At 43.0% G+C, this 16,979-nt stretch overlaps 1 protein-coding gene across 1 annotated transcript in view; it reads left to right on the top strand.

The window, feature by feature from the left end:
• The window catches only part of LOC310775855 (uncharacterized protein), a gene marked incomplete at its 5' end in the record, with an annotated part of 77,253 nt that overhangs the window by 39,982 nt on the left and 20,292 nt on the right, over positions 1-16,979 (top strand). The window contains 7 exons of the mRNA XM_083635981.1: positions 4,608-4,902; positions 7,638-7,685; positions 8,399-8,448; positions 9,798-9,845; positions 13,070-13,120; positions 15,427-15,477; positions 15,839-15,886. Coding sequence (XP_083492107.1) covers positions 4,608-4,902; positions 7,638-7,685; positions 8,399-8,448; positions 9,798-9,845; positions 13,070-13,120; positions 15,427-15,477; positions 15,839-15,886 — 591 coding nt within the window. The remainder of the gene's footprint in view (positions 1-4,607; positions 4,903-7,637; positions 7,686-8,398; positions 8,449-9,797; positions 9,846-13,069; positions 13,121-15,426; positions 15,478-15,838; positions 15,887-16,979) is intronic.

The raw sequence follows: 16,979 nt of genomic DNA, 5'->3' as shown, positions 1-16,979 counted from the left end.
GATAAAGAACAACAACATCCAAGTGTAAACGCTATATCTATATAATATAGCATTTCACTCCAACTAATCTATGGTCTCTCTTGAGCATTTTATGAAATGTCTATGGAAAAATAAATGGAGGATCATGCCAAATCCTGAAGAGCACATGACTTTGGCACTCTATTGCATTGATGAAGTGTTTCGAGGACATTCAAACTATGGATGATACACTGTTGTACAACATGGACAATTTTATTTTCTAAATTTGAAGCTACTCGAGGGGACATTTAAAGGGGATCAGGCGAGAAGTTGTTAAAGGGCCCATAGTTTGCTAATATAATGTATTATTATTGTATTGTTGGCCTCCACTAGAGTAGCTTATTGCATCGTTCATAGTTAAAAAAAAATCATTGTTTATCTTGTACTGGCTCTCACGGCCCCCTTCAGTTCACCCTCTGTCTGAAACACTCTTTTTTAGTCTTCTTCTGCGTTTTCCTGCGGCAGGGAATAAACCCGCTCGTCGTTTCCAGTCTTCCTCCTTCCTCCACGTTATAGCCAGACGCAAAGCTACAATATCTGTCATCCGTCTGTCTGTCTGTCTGTCTGTCTGTCTGTCTGTCTGTCTGTCTGTCTGTCTATCTATGTAGATAGATAGATAGATAGATAGATAGATAGATAGATATGTTTGATTTGATTTGATTTATTATGGATATACAAGACAATCAATCCAAGGGATAAAAACATGCAAAAGTGCAAACACGTATTTCCAACACGGTCCCTGGTCTTATAAAAACAAGACATACGAAAACATACAACAATAAGGGAGCAATACAAATCAAACAATGGTAAAAAAAAAATGATAGAAAATGGACAGATAAAAGTCAATAAGAAGACATTACCAATCAATCAATAATAAGAATTAGAAAAATAGCAATAAAAGTCAATTAAAAAGCAATACAAAGTAACAAAATTGGAGAACTATATAAAACAGGGAGACACTACAGAGGCACCTTATCTAACAGTCATGCTCTAGTTATTTTTTTTAAACTATGCAGGATGCGAGCAGATTTGGCAAGTCTAGGCAATTCCACTTGGAGGCTCCAATGTAGGAAAAGGTACCTTTGCCAAAAAGATTTTTGAACCAATACAAACACAGGTTAGCAACACTGGATCTAGTAAAAACACTATGAGCTTCCCTGACATGAGTAAAATACTTATCTATGAACTCAGGGACAGAGCCATAAATGATCTTGTGGACCATGCAAGTCTAGAAAGGGTGACCCTTGCCTCCACTGGAAGCCAGTTGAGATTTTGAAAATGGCCCCTGCCAATGTGCGACCGAGGGCTCAGTTTCAATATTACCGTCACCAATTTATTCTAGGCAGTCTGAAGCCTGTTTTTAAGACATTTTGTCAAACTTTCGAACCAAGAAGTACAAGCAAAGTCAAGGTGACACAGAATCAACGAGTTGGACAGGAGTAGCATTGAATCTCTGTCAAGATACTTAGCCGTTCTGGCCAAGAATTTTGTTAAAGAGGATACCCTACCTATAACTTTGTTGGCCATGCTCTTTCCGTCAAGGCTGCCCTCTAGGATGCATCCTAGGTATTTGACTGAAGTTTTAGCTGTGACTGTCGCCTCATTCAAAGTAATTTTAAGATCAGGGGCTTTACCTAGTTTAACCTTGGTACCGAAAAGAATTGCCTGAGCCTATTGTCAACTAACCAGGCATTGACCATGGATAGCTCATCGCACAGATAGATAGATAGATAGATAGATAGATAGATAGATAGATAGATAGATAGATAGATAGATAGATAGATAGTCATGCATAACAGAAACAGCGATCTCTGCTTTGGGTACTAAATTTGGTAGTTGTAAAACAATTATATCAACAAGCAACGGATTGTCAAAACGAATTTGACCATCGATGAAAAATGTGACTTGGACGTAACAAGCAAGCTATCAATTGATATACAGTATCAACATCCCCCTAACGCAACAGCTCCGCTAGGCCCGGGCTGCACCGGGACATTTCCTTCAGCGGCTGGCCGAGCAGGGCATCACTTACGTAACGTTACGCCATGGTGTCCACCCATATGCCGACGTTATGTTTAGGCGTCAGGGTGGGAGAGATGCTAGTTAGTTAACTTCCCAAATGCTTGTGACTAATAGGGCTTGCTTATAAATGCTTATAAAATAGTTTTACTTCGTTGAACCAAACGGTTCAGCTAACGCTATAATCGGGAGAGACCATAGAACATTTCACTCGGGCCAAAACATAAAAAAAACATCGAAAAAATATTTTCTTTAAACCTGCATTTTTTTAATGTTTTGGTCCAAGTGAAATGTTATGCGATCTCTCCTGTTTCTAAATATATCTGTACCATTTGGTTTGAACCAGTAAAACTATTTTTATAAGCATTTTAAGAAATGTGTATGGGGAAATAAATGGCGTATGAAAATCTCTGGTACAGTGCTGAAGCAGGATATAGGCGGTCACTTTGCCTCTCTATTCCATGAGACTACTGGTGTGCGCGCAAGCCAGTCTGACAGCCAGGTTGGCAATGCAACAAGTCCTACCTGACATCACCTAGACCAGTGGCTCTCGCACCATCTCGTACATGAGATTTTATGCGGGGGTACCTGGGCGTAACATTTAAACACTTTCACCTATTTATTTGAAGCTTAGCCCACGTTTAATATGACCATCCAAGATTGTAACAGCATATATACGATACAAAATTAGGAAATCCATAATATGGCCCCTTTAAAAGACCTTAAAGGAGAATTTCTTTATTTTTCAACCTGGACCCTATTTTCATATTTATGTATAACTCAGTCATGTGATCAGATTTTTTTAAATTGGTGCAGTATTGACCAAGATCTCTTCAGTCACTTGTCCCACATGCTCCTCCTGCCTTGTCCACTAAACAAGCTTGTTTTTAGTAACAAACACAGGCTCAGATTGTTATTGTAAAAGAGAGAAAATGAACACTTATATTGACCTTGCAGAGCGTGTTCAGTCTGTCTCTGTCTGCTGTCCGTCACATTGCTGTGTTCAGTCTGTCTCTCTCTGCTGTCTGTCACATTGCTGTGTTCAGTCTGTCTCTCTCTGCTGTCCGTCACATTGCTGTGTTCAGTCTGTCTGTCTGCTGTCTGTCACATTGCTGTGTTCAGTCTGTCTCTGTCTTCTGTCTGTCACATTGCTGTGTTCAGTCTGTCTCTGTCTGCTGTCTGTCACATTGCTGTGTTCAGTCTGTCTCTGTCTGCTGTCTGTCACATTGCTGTGTTCAGTCTGTCTCTCTCTGCTGTCTGTCACAATGCTGTGTTCAGTCTGTCTCAGTCTGCTGTCTGTCACATTGCTGTGTTCAGTCTGTCTCTGTCTGTCACATTGCTGTGTTCAGTCTGTCTCTGTCTTCTGTCTGTCACATTGCTGTGTTCAGTCTGTCTCAGTCTGCTGTCTGTCACATTGCTGTGTTCAGTCTGTCTCAGTCTGCTGTCCGTCACATTGCTGTGTTCAGTCTGTCTCTCTCTGCTGTCTGGCACATTGCTGTGTTCAGTCTGTCTCTGTCTTCTGTCTGTCACATTGCTGTGTTCAGTCTGTCTCAGTCTGCTGTCTGTCACATTGCTGTGTTCAGTCTGTCTCAGTCTGCTGTCCGTCACATTGCTGTGTTCAGTCTGTCTCTCTCTGCTGTCTGTCACATTGCTGTGTTCAGTCTGTCTCTGTCTGCTGTCCCAACTCTTCAGTTTGTAATCTGTATAACATAATACGGGCGGACATCAAATTAAAATGCCTCATCCATGTTCTCAAAATCACATAAATATTCAAGCATAACTTACAAAATCATTCAGCTACGCGATCTGTTACCCCAAACAAACATGGCAGCTTCCAGTCTCAGCTTCCCCCCCACCACAGCTGACTTCCGGCAAACAACGCAACTCTTGTGAGACTTGAGCGAGATTCTCCTATCTAATAATCTGATCCTGTCAGTGGTCAAAACAAGCTAATTTAGTGCAGTAGGGGCATGTGGGAAAAGTGGCTGCACACTGAAGCGATCTTGGTCAATACTGCACCAGTATCAAAGAATTCTGTTCGCATTACAGTTATACATCAAATAAATAAATAAATAAAATATGGTCCAAGTTAGAAAATACCAAAGTTCTCGTTCAAACATTGGTATAGTGCAGTGGTTTTCAAACTTTTTGTACCTGAGGTACACCAAAGGGCAAGACAAAATCTCAAGGCACACCTACTGAATTATATCCATGCAAAATAGCCTCTATAACACGTGATATCACTCGTATCACTCTAAATGTTTTTATTTACTCATGCCAAATACAATTTAACAAACAACTATATTACTCGTGAGTCGTGAAATATTTATGATCAAGATAATTCAGGAATTAATTTGAAACTTAAATGCTATAATGTATTTGCAATAATAATGTATCGTTGTCACAAAATCCCAAGGCACACCTGGGATTTTGAGCCTTGAGGCAAGCCTCAAGGCCAGTGTGCCTACTAGACAGACCATGTGGGAACGACTGGTATAGGGTGTGATGTGATGAGATAGATTTTTAGCTTAAGAAATGTGCTTTGAGTTGAAAATATCCTTTGCTTTTAGCAGGGAGCAAGAAAGACAACAGATAAAGAGAAGCTGTTGGAAACACTGGATGATTTGAGAGATGAAGAGTTCAAGAGCTTCAAGTGGTTCCTGCAGCAGGATGACATCCTGGAAGGTCTCCCAGCCATCAACAAGAGCCGACTGGAGAAGGCAGACAGGCAGGACACAGTGGACCAGGTGGTGCAGACCTACAACCAACGCTATCTGGAGGTGACCGAGAAGATTCTGAAGAAGATGAAGAGGAATGATCTAGAGCACAGGTTGTCAAACAGCAGCTCGGAGTCGGGACCCAAAGGTAACTCATGAGATGAAAATATAAACCTGTGAAAACCAGAAATGACACAGATGACTCATACGTTTATAATTCAGAGTCAAGAGGTAAAGACAAGACACCTGCTAAGCAGCCACACCACCAGACATAAAGTGACATTTCTGTCCTGTACATCTCTGTACACGCGTACAGCCACACCACCGGACATAAAGTGACATTTCTGTCCTGTACATCTCTGTACACGCGTACGGAAACACATTGTATCTGGCAACGTGCCAGGAGATGTCCGGGCTGCCACACCTCCCGATAACACACAACACCAGATAATTCTGTCAGTGCACACGCCTCATAGAAGAACTGTATGTATTTATTGTAGAAGGGATCTCTTACGCTTCAGCCCCTCCACAGAGGGAAGTCGCTGCTCTCAGAACAGGACAAAATACTGAAAACAATTCAATGAGCCATTTAAAAAAGACTGAACCCAAAGAGAGGACTGCACCATGGTGTTTTTCTTGTGTCAGAAACCAACAATAAAGCTGTTTTTCATCAGGAACATACATACTGTAGAGGAGTTGTGTGGGACCCTTAACACATTGAGTGCCAGCGACGCCATATGGCGTCATTAGAAATTTACCGTAGGCTGCCAGCGACGCCAAATGGCGTCAGTAACTCCAAATTGTTTTTTTGACGGGGGGGTGTCGATCTAAGCTTCTTACATCGCCTCTTACAATATTGTAGCTATTGGAGGTCTATAACCTATTTTACAAACCCATTAGGTGGCGACAGCACTCTCCTGATAAGAGAAAGTGGAGCCAAACACACAGAAGAAGTCGCTGGGGAAAAAGGAAATCGCATCGCATCCGTCCGTATGCATCGACATGCATGAAGCCAAACGCCAGCTGTGCCCGCAGCAGCTGCATCCGCTGTCACAACTGAGCACCTCCATGTCCGCTGCGACAGCACATACGCATAATCAGCCTTATTATTCTCAACTGGAAGCGTGGGAGCCCGTGACAAACACACGCGGAACCAAAAAGCTCGATGTCGCGCACCCTTCACTGTGTGTGCACAGCAAACTCAGCAGAGAGCCACAAGACACACCCAGGAGGAGGCGTGTGCAGTTGAGGGGGGGGGGGGGGGGGCACGCAGAGCACGCAGAGCAGCATACACTTCACCCAGACAGACCCAGACATCAGAAAATTTGCTTCAGAGTCAGTGATGTGCTTGAAATGTTTAATTTCACAAAAGGCTCATTATCTCAGCTCGTAGAAAAAAAGGGCTGTTTTTGGTTCAATCAAGCTATCTTCTCCGGCTCATAACTAAAGAACGGAAAATGGGATCAATAAACTTTTTTTTGCAGGTGATAGAAGAGAGTCTCATCGTTATTTGTGCGTGTTCAGTGTTTACATAGTAATTATTAAAGAAATTATATGACTGTTTTAAAATGCATTGCGGCCTATGTGGCACAGCAAGCAACCTTTTGCCCAAGGGCCGTGGCACTCAAAGTGTTAAAGCAGCTACGAGCAAGATTTTCGATTGTTATTAAACAGTCTAAATTGAATATCGATGCCTCACATCTTACCTCTAATAGTAGACGAGACCAATGCCGAGTAGTCTCGCTTGAACCCCGAGTGAATCGGCCAGTGTTGTCTTGATGATTAGTCTGTCTGCGCCCGGGGCAGATCAGGACGTGAAATGAAACGGTTTGCGGCAGCTACTTCGGCCATAACCACAAAATAACAAAATTACTTCCAAACAAACTGTTAGAATATAACGAGAGATGTTCGCGAGAGTAGCAAGCCCCTGGATGTAGCGAGCATGGCGTTCTTCTTGTTTATGGTCTGTTGCTAGGCAGAGCGAAACGGTTGAAGGCAGCCAGCTGCCGTAAACCGTTTCGTTTTACCTCCTGGTCTATCCGGCCCGCCGGAAGACAGACACAGACTCTATAATCATCAAGAGAGCAATCTCCGATTCACACGGCTTTGGTCTCAGCTACTATCATAGGTAAGATGTGATGCATCAATATTACATTTAGATATTACATTTCATTACAATATTACATTTTGTTTAATAACAATCGAAAATCTTGCTCGTAGCTGCTTTAAGTCACCTCACAAGGTTTTCAGCTGGGGAAACAAGAAGCTGTCTGAGAGAGCCAGGCCCAAGTCATCAGGAAGAAAGAAACATCGACCCTAACCGCTAAATTCTGTCTGTGGTCCTTCCTGTGCTGCACTCCCTCTCTCTGCCCCACTCTCTTTCTCTGTCTGTGGTCCTTTCTGTGCTGCACTCCCTCTCTCTGCCCCACCCTCTTTCTCTGTCTGTGTGGTCCTTCCTGTGCTGCACTTCCTCTCTTTGCCCCACCCTCTTTCTCTGTCTGTGGTCCTTCCTGTGCTGCACTTCCTCTCTTTGCCTCACCCTCTTTCTCTGTCTGTGGTCTTTTCTGTGCTGCACTTCCTCTCTCTGCCCCCCCTCTTTCTCTGTCTGTGGTCCTTTCTGTGCTGCACTTCCTCTCTCTGCCCCCCTCTTTCTCTGTCTGTGGTCCTTCCTGTGCTGCACTCCCTCTCTCTGCCCCCCTCTCTTTCTCTGTCTGTGGTCCTGAAGACTACTTCTATCATTGTGAGAACCAACTTGAATTTTAAATCTTGGCCAGTCCTCTGTGAATAAAGTAGATGTTCCTGATGAGGTTACTGTAGAAGTAAGAAGTCCGTCATCAAATTATTTCAGCGCTATTCAACATTTCTCTCTCTGTATTTCTGCAGCCAAAGTGACCACCAAATTGGGCATACCTGCACCTGATTCCGGCATTGGTGAGTGGATTTCTTTTTTGTGAATATTAGGCCTAGACCTGTCAGAAAACCTAGCCTGGTATTGTGTTGTGTCCCTCTACCTACTTCCTGATTACTGTCACTACATGAGGAACACAGAAGTATGGTATGTCTACAGTCTGAGAAAGATACATTTATCATGCATTTTACTATGTGAGGAACACAGAAGTATGATATGTATTCAGTCTGAGAAACACATTTATCATGTATTTTATTACATGAGGAACACAGAATGGTATGTCTACAGTCTGAGAAATATACATTTATCATGTCTTTTACTACATGAGGAACACAGAAGTATGGTATGTCTAGTCTGAGAAAGATACATTTATCATGTATTTTACTACATGAGGAAGACAGAAGTATGATATGTCTACTGTCTGAGAAAGATACATTTATCATGTATTTTACTACATGAGGAAGACAGAAGTATGGTATGTCTACTGTCTGAGAAAGATACATTTATCATGTATTTTGCTACGTGAGGAACACAGAAGTATGATATGTCTACAGTCTGAGAAAGATACATTTATCATGTATTTTGCTACGTGAGGAACACAGAAGTATGGTATGTCTACAGTCTGAGAAATATACATTTATCATGTCTTTTACTACATGAGGAACACAGAAGTATGGTTTGTCTACAGTCTGAGAAATAGACATTCATCATGTCTTCTTCATTTCATGTCTTGCAGCCTCAGGACCCCGGCTGGAGCGTCTGGTGGAAGAACCAACACGTTGGAAGGTAGGTGAAGTAATAGGAAGTGAAAATCAGTTGTGAGGAAGAAAGAAACATCAACCCTAACCCCTTCTGTCCCCCCCTCTTTCTCCGTCTGTGGTCCTTTCTGTGCTGCACTCCCTCTCTCTGCCCCCCTCTCTTTATCTGTCTGTGGTCCTATCTGTGTTGCACTCCCTCTCTCTTCCCCCCCTCTTTCTCTGTCTGTGGTCCTTTCTGTGCTGCACTCTCTCTCTCTGTCCCCCCCTCTTTCTCTGTCTGTGGTCCTTTCTGTGCTGCACTCCCTCTCTCTGCCCCCCTCTCTTTCTCTGTCTGTGGTCCTTTCTGTGCTACACTCCCTCTCTCTGCCCCCCTCTCTCTCTGTCTGTGGTCCTTTCTGTGCTGCACTCCCTCTCTCTCTGCCCCCCTCTCTTTTTCTGTCTGTGGTCCTTTCTGTGCTGCACTCCCTCTCTCTGCCCCCCTCTCTTTTTCTGTCTGTGGTCCTTTCTGTGCTGCACTCCCTCTCTCTGCCCCCCCTCTTTTTCTGTCTGTGGTCCTTTCTGTGCTGCACTCCCTCTCTCTGCCCCCCTCTCTTTCTCTGTCTGTGGTCCTTTCTGTGCTGCACTCCCTCTCTCTGCCCCCCCTCTTTCTCTGTCTGTGGTCCTTTCTGTGCTGCACTCCCTCTCTCTCTGCCCCCCTCTCTTTTTCTGTCTGTGGTCCTTTCTGTGCTGCACTCCCTCTCTCTGCCCCCCTCTCTTTTTCTGTCTGTGGTCCTTTCTGTGCTGCACTCCCTCTCTCTGCCCCCCCTCTTTCTCTGTCTGTGGTCCTTTCTGTGCTGCACTCCCTCTCCCTGCCCCCCCCCCCCCTCTTTCTCTGTCTGTGTTCCTTTCTGTGCTGCACTCCCTCTCTCTGTCCCCCTCTCTTTCTCTGTCTGTGGTCCTTTCTGTGCTGCACTCCCTCTCTCTGCCCCCCCCCCCCTCTTTCTCTGTCTGTGGTCCTTTCTGTGCTGCACTCCCTCTCTCTCTGCCCCCCTCTCTTTCTCTGTCTGTGGTCCTTTCTGTGCTGCACTCCCTCTCTCTGCCCTCCTCTCTTTCAATGTCTGTGGTCCTTTCTGTGCAGCACTCCCTCTCTCTGCCCCCCTCTTTCTCTGTCTGTGGTCTTTTCTGTGCTGCACTCCCTCTCTCTGCCCCCCCTCTTTCTCTGTCTGTGGTCCTGAAGACTACTTCTATCATTATGAGAACCAACTTGAATTTTAAATCTTGGCCAGTCCTCTGTGATAGAGAATGAAGTAGATGTTGCTGATGAGGTTACTGTAGTAAGAAGTCCGTCATCAAATTATTTCAGCGCTATTCAACATTTCTCTCTCTGTATTTCTGCAGCCAAAGCGACAACCAAATTTGGCCTACCTGCACCTGATTCCGGCGTTTGTGAGTAGATTTCTTTTTTTGTGAACATTGGAAACTGCTGATTGTAGCAGTTGCAGTGTTTTTGAATTTGAAGTTATTTATAATTGAAAACTCCTGCCTGGAAATTATCTTTTTCTTCAGCTGAACATACAGTATAGGCCTAGACCTGTCAGAAAACCCAGCCTGGTATTGTGTTGTATCCCTGTACCTATTTTCTGATCACTGTCACTACATGAGGAACACAGAAGTATGGTATGTATACCGTCTGAGAAATATACATTCATCATGTCTTTTACTACATGAGGAACACAGAAGTATGGTATGTCTACAGTCTGAGAAATATACATCATGTATTTTACTACATGAGGAACACAGAAGTATGGTATGTCTAGTCTGAGAAATATACATTTATCATGTCTTTTACTACATGAGGAACACAGAAGTATTGTATGTCTAGTCTGAGAAAGATACATTTATCATGTATTTTACTACATGAGTAACACAGAAGTATGGTATGTCTACAGTCTGAGAAATATACATTTATCATGTATTTTCCTACATGAGGAACACACAAGTATGGTACTCTACAGTCTCAGAAATATACATTTATCATGTATTTTAATTGAGGAACACAGAAGTATGGTTTGTCTACAGTCTGAAACTCTAAAGAAAAGCTCCTGCACACTGTCTCACCTTTTTAGGAGAAAATTTATTGGATAAACGTTTCGGTCACTAGGACCTTCATCAGTATTATGGGCGACATCGCCTTGACTCCATCTATATACATATAGGGGATGCCCGCATGAACCAATCATCCAATCACAACGAAGGACCTTACCTGGTTGAGCACCTTGAAGTGGTTACATTGAGTGCTCAATCAGGGGAAAATTTGAATTATGTGCACTAGAATTAAAACATAGACAGTGCCCAATACATCACAAGTACATCATCCATATTCAAGGTATTATAAATAAAAAGAATGTAAATATAAGAAAATACGGGACAATATAAGAAAAACAATAACATACTTACAGGCTGCATGGCCTAAATATGCTTTCTGTTTTGTAAGACCAGTCAGTACCAATCTGGACAGATGGACTAATTTTTAACATAAGCATTTCAATATACACAAAAGCCATATTATAGCATTACATTCAATAAAAGTTCATCATTTAATCCCTTAGGAGACAGTATCTGAAGTGAAAAAATCCAGTACGCTTCCCTTCTCTTCAAAATCAGGTCATGGTCTCCACCCCTAGGTGGCATTAGAACCTTCTCTATGCCACAAAAACGGAGGGAGGCCACGTCGTGCTTCTTAGTGTTAAAATGTAGTGCAACTGGGGAATCTTTATCTTGGCGTCGGATCGCACTCTTGTGTTCACAAATTCTTTGTTTGAGTTTTCTGGTGGTTTTTCCCAAGTAGGCAAGGCCACATGGACATTTTATCAAATAAACAACATGAGTAGACGCACAAGTTATGACACTCTTAACACGTTCACTGCCATTGACGAGATATCTCGGCTTACAGAATCCAACGGTTGACTGCCAAAGACGAGATATCTCGGCTTAAATTTTTTTTTTTTTTTTTTGACGGTGGGACGTGGATCCAACCCTTTTACGTCTTTTATACAAATATTGGAGGTATTGAATGTGTATAATCTATTTTACCGACCCACTGAGTGGCGACATATCTCTCCAGAGTAGGAAGAGGCGAGCCAAAACTGCAGGGAAAAGCGCGAGGAAGCCGTTCTGTAAAATGGATGGCGAAAACGCTTTCGCTTTCGCACTGACGCACAGCGGTGGCAACGGTGGGGGGTTCCAAGAATAGACTGGGTGCACACTTTGAAACACGCAGCATAAATAAGCGCAGAATCGCAAGAGCTTCATCAGAGCTCTCAACCGAAATGCCAAGAAACGAGCGAGCCCCATCCAGCGAGCCCCATCCAGACTGCCAGGCAGCAGCCAGGCAGCAGCAACTCGTTTGTGACAGACCCGCTGCAGAGCCAAGGAGGGCGGAGGAGAACGCCCACGGAGGGAGGAGTTTGAAGCAGAGAGGGGTTTCCTGCTGTTATGGAGGAAATTACTGTTCAAAACTATTGTTTAGATGTCTGACGTCTTACTGATGCCAAAAATGAATGGTTAAAGTGACTGTTCTATCGAATTTCACAAAAAGCCGTTTATCTCAGAATAAATTTTCTGACGCTGAAACCATGCTGTATTCAACTGCTAATGCTTACATAACTACTAACTCTACAAACTAACTCTTTTAGACAGAGAAAGCACACATTCTATTAGTTCTTTTGAGATATTGTGTATTCACAAAATCCTAACAGAAACGAATCCTCGGCTCTTGAAAGATGAGCCAGAATCCTCAAAAAAAACCTTGGCAGAAGCTAACAGTATTGAAAAATGGCTGGCAGTGAATGTGTTAATAAAGATTTTTTTCCCATTCTGTGGGTGACAGAAGTGTGATGTTTTTGCTGTGTTGTTGCATTGAGCGCAAGATCCACATCGGTAATTTCCATTTTCCAAAGGGCTTAGAAGAGTTTGAATCTGGCTTTTGGGTTTGTTGTATGAGAAATTTGCATGAACCAAGTGATCTCTTAGATTGCGACCCCTTTTATAAACAAACAGGGGTGGATCCTAAATCAGGGTCAGATTTTAGTATATGCCAGTGTTTAAAAAAAACTGATCTAACCAGGTGACTACGAGGTGAATATGTAGTTATACATGTGGTTGAATAAAGTTTGTTCTTTTTTTGACTCTTGTTTAGGAGATCAGGCAGAGGTTTTTCTAAAGCCGAGTTGTATGCCTGTTCAACCCAGTCTGTGGGGTAACCCCTTGCAAGAAATTTCGATTTCATATCCGATGCTTTTTCAATATAATCTTGTGTAGTCTGACATAGTCTCCTCAGTCTGAAGAACTGACTTTTGGGCAAACCATCGATGAACCTATAATACTTTAGCAACCTGGGAAGATACTTATTTTTTATGGGGTTAAAGATAAAGTTTTTCTCAAAATAACCCATGTACAAATTAGCATAATTAGGGGCACAAATTGAACCCATGCTTGTCCCTGAGATCTGCTGAAAAAAGTCATTATCAAAGTTAAAATAGTTATATTTCATCACAAAAGTGGCAAGGTCAACAATGAATTGATTAGGAGGGTTTTCTGCATCTCGATTCTACAGTCTACAGTCTGAGAAATATACATTTATCATGTCTTCTTCATTTCATGTCTTGCAGCCTCAGGACCCCCAGCTGGAGCGTCTGGTGGAAGAACCCACATGTTGGAAGGTAGGTGAAGTAATGGGAAGTGAAAATCAGTTGTGAGGAAGAAAGAAACATCGACCCTAACCCCTAAATTCTGTCTATGGTCCTTTCTGTGCTGCACTCCCTCTCTCTGTCCCCCCTCTTTCTCTGTCTATGGTCCTTTCTGTGCTGCCTGCACTCCCTCTCTCTGCCCCCCCTCTTTCTCTGTCTGTGGTCCTTTCTGTGCTGCACTCCCTCTCTCTGTCCCCCCTCTTTCTCTGTCTGTGGTCCTTTCTGTGCTGCACTCCCTCTCTCTGCCCCCCCCCCCCTCTTTCTCTGTCTGTGGTCCTTTCTGTGCTGCACTCCCTCTCTCTGTCCCCCCTCTTTCTCTTTCTGTGGTCCTTTCTGTGCTGTACTCCCTCTCTCTGCCCCCCCCTATTTATCTGTCTGTGGTCTGAGAAATATACATTTATCATGTCTTCTTCATTTCATGTCTTGCAGCCTCAGGACCCCCAGCTGGAGCGTCTGGTGGAAGAACCCACACGTTGGAAGGTAGGTGAAGTAACAGGAAGTGAAAATCAGTTGTGAGGAAGAAAGAAACATCGACCATAACCCCTAAATTCTGTCTGTGGTCCTTTCTGTGCTGCACTCCCTCTCTCTGCCCCCACCCCTCTTTCTCTGTCTGTGGTCCTTTCTGTGCTGCACTCCCTCTCTCTGCCCCCCCTCTTTCTCTGTCTGTGGTCCTTTCTGTGCTGCACTCCCTCTCTCTGCCCCCCCCCTCTTTCTCTGTCTGTGGTCCTTTCTGTGCTGCACTCCCTCTCTCTGCCCCCCCCCCCCCTCTTTCTCTGTCTGTGGTCCTTTCTGTGCTGCACTCCCTCTCTCTGCCCCCCCCACCCCTCTCTCTCTGTCTGTGGTCCTTTCTGTGCTGCACTCCCTCTCTCTGCCCCCCTCTCTTTCTCTGTCTGTGGTACTTTCTGTGCTGCACTCCCTCTCTCTGCCCCCCTCTCTTTATCTGGCTGTGGTCCTGAAGACTACTTTTATCATTATGAGAACCAACTTGAATTTTAAATCTTGGCCAGTCCTCTGTGATAGAGAATGAAGTAGATGTTCCTGATGAGGTCACGTTGGAAGGTAGGTGAAGTAACAAGAAGTGAAAATCAGTTGTGAGGAAGAAAGAAACATCGACCATAACCCCTAAATTCTGTCTATGGTCCTTTCTGTGCTGCACTCCCTCTCTCTGCCCCCCCCCTCTTTCTCTGTCTGTGGTCTGAGAAATATACATTTAGTTAGTTAGTTTATTTCGATCAGAAAGCAAAGAATATTCACAGAATAGGAAAAAAAAACAGAAGAAAACAAAAGATACATAAGGCTGACCGAAAGGGTTTTAGGGCTGAAGCTAGCTAGCTTATAAAATGCCCTTACCCTTTTTCCTTTGCGTTATATGTAAACATATGCAGTACATATGCATACACATGGACACATACATGCATTGGTTTACACACACAAATAGCACATGCTCCTAATTATTCATACATGCCTATACACACATAGGCTACCTACCACATATAATTACACATACATAGCTAATACCAAACTTACTACAGGAAATACAAGTGGCCCATAAGTCCTGATTATGTTCCATCACGTCTATACTTCTCCAGAATAATGTATCTATACTTTTTTTTGAATTGCACAAGATTTTTACTTTCTTTGATCTCGTCAGGTAATTTATTCCACAGTTTCACACCACAGACAGATACGCACATGCTTTTCAGAGTGCTATGAACAATTGGTTGTTTGAAATTCAATCTCCCTCTCAGCTCATAACCACCTTCTCTATCACTGAACTGTTTTTGTATATTACCAGGAAGTAAATTATGTCGCGCTTTATACAGAGTTTGGGCGGTTTTGAACTCCACCAGATCCCAGAACTTCAGCGTCTTTGATTTATGAAACAGTACATTTGTGTGTTCATGATAACCTACCTTATTCACTATTCTTATTGCTCTCTTTTGCATTTATCATGTCTTCTTCATTTCATGTCTTGCAGCCTCAGGACCCCCAGCTGGAGCGTCTGGTGGAAGAACCCACACGTTGGAAGGTAGGTGAAGTAACAAGAAGTGAAAATCAGTTGTGAGGAAGAAAGAAACATCGACCCTAACCCCTAAATTCTGTCTATGGTCCTTTCTGTGCTGCACTCCCTCTCTCTGCCCCCCCCCCCCCTCTTTCTCTGTCTGTGGTCCTTTCTGTGCTGTACTCCCTCTCTCTGCCCCCCCCCCCCCCCCCCATTTCTCTGTCTGTGGTCTGAGAAATATACATTTATCATGTCTTCTTCATTTCATGTCTTGCAGCCTCAGGACCCCCGGCTGGAGCGTCTGGTGGAAGAACCCACACGTTGGAAGGTAGGTGAAGTAATGGGAAGTGAAAATCAGTTGTGAGGAAGAAAGAAACATCGACCCTATAACCCCTCAATTCTGTCTATGGTCCTTTCTGTGCTGCACTCCCTCTCTCTGCCCCCCCCCCTCTTTCTCTGTCTGTGGTCCTTTCTGTGCTGCACTCCCTCTCTCTGCCCCCCCCTCTTTCTCTGTCTGTGGTCCTGAAGACTACTTCTATCATTATGAGAACCAACTTGAATTTTAAATCTTGGCCAGTCCTCTGTGATAGAGAATGAAGTAGATGTTGCTGATGAGGTTACTGTAGTAAGAAGTCCGTCATCAAATTATTTCAGCGCTATTCAACATTTCTCTCTCTGTATTTCTGCAGCCAAAGCGACAACCAAATTTGGCCTACCTGCACCTGATTCCGGCGTTTGTGAGTAGATTTCTTTTTTTGTGAACATTGGAAACTGCTGATTGTAGCAGTTGCAGTGTTTTTGAATTTGAAGTTATTTATAATTGAAAACTCCTGCCTGGAAATTATCTTTTTCTTCAGCTGAACATACAGTATAGGCCTAGACCTGTCAGAAAACCCAGCCTGGTATTGTGTTGTATCCCTGTACCTATTTTCTGATCACTGTCACTACATGAGGAACACAGAAGTATGGTATGTATACCGTCTGAGAAATATACATTCATCATGTCTTTTACTACATGAGGAACACAGAAGTATGGTATGTCTACAGTCTGAGAAATATACATAATGTATTTTACTACATGAGGAACACAGAAGTATGGTATGTCTAGTCTGAGAAATATACATTTATCATGTCTTTTACTACATGAGGAACACAGAAGTATTGTATGTCTAGTCTGAGAAAGATACATTTATCATGTATTTTACTACATGAGTAACACAGAAGTATGGTATGTCTACAGTCTGAGAAATATACATTTATCATGTATTTTCCTACATGAGGAACACACAAGTATGGTACTCTACAGTCTCAGAAATATACATTTATCATGTATTTTAATTGAGGAACACAGAAGTATGGTTTGTCTACAGTCTGAAACTCTAAAGAAAAGCTCCTGCACACTGTCTCACCTTTTTAGGAGAAAATTTATTGGATAAACGTTTCGGTCACTAGGACCTTCATCAGTATTATGGGCGACATCGCCTTGACTCCATCTATATACATATAGGGGATGCCCGCATGAACCAATCATCCAATCACAACGAAGGACCTTACCTGGTTGAGCACCTTGAAGTGGTTACATTGAGTGCTCAATCAGGGGAAAATTTGAATTATGTGCACTAGAATTAAAACATAGACAGTGCCCAATACATCACAAGTACATCATCCATATTCAAGGTATTATAAATAAAAAGAATGTAAATATAAGAAAATACGGGACAATATAAGAAAAACAATAACATACTTACAGGCTGCATGGCCTAAATATGCTTTCTGTTTTGTAAGACCAGTCAGTACCAATCTGGACAGATGGACTAATTTTTAACATAA

Source organism: Poromitra crassiceps, assembly GCF_964638095.1.
Source record: "Poromitra crassiceps genome assembly, chromosome: 4".
Classification (NCBI taxonomy): Eukaryota; Metazoa; Chordata; class Actinopteri; order Beryciformes; family Melamphaidae; genus Poromitra; species Poromitra crassiceps.
Note: the sequence above shows the minus strand (reverse complement) of the source record. Positions and strands in the feature narration are given on the sequence as shown.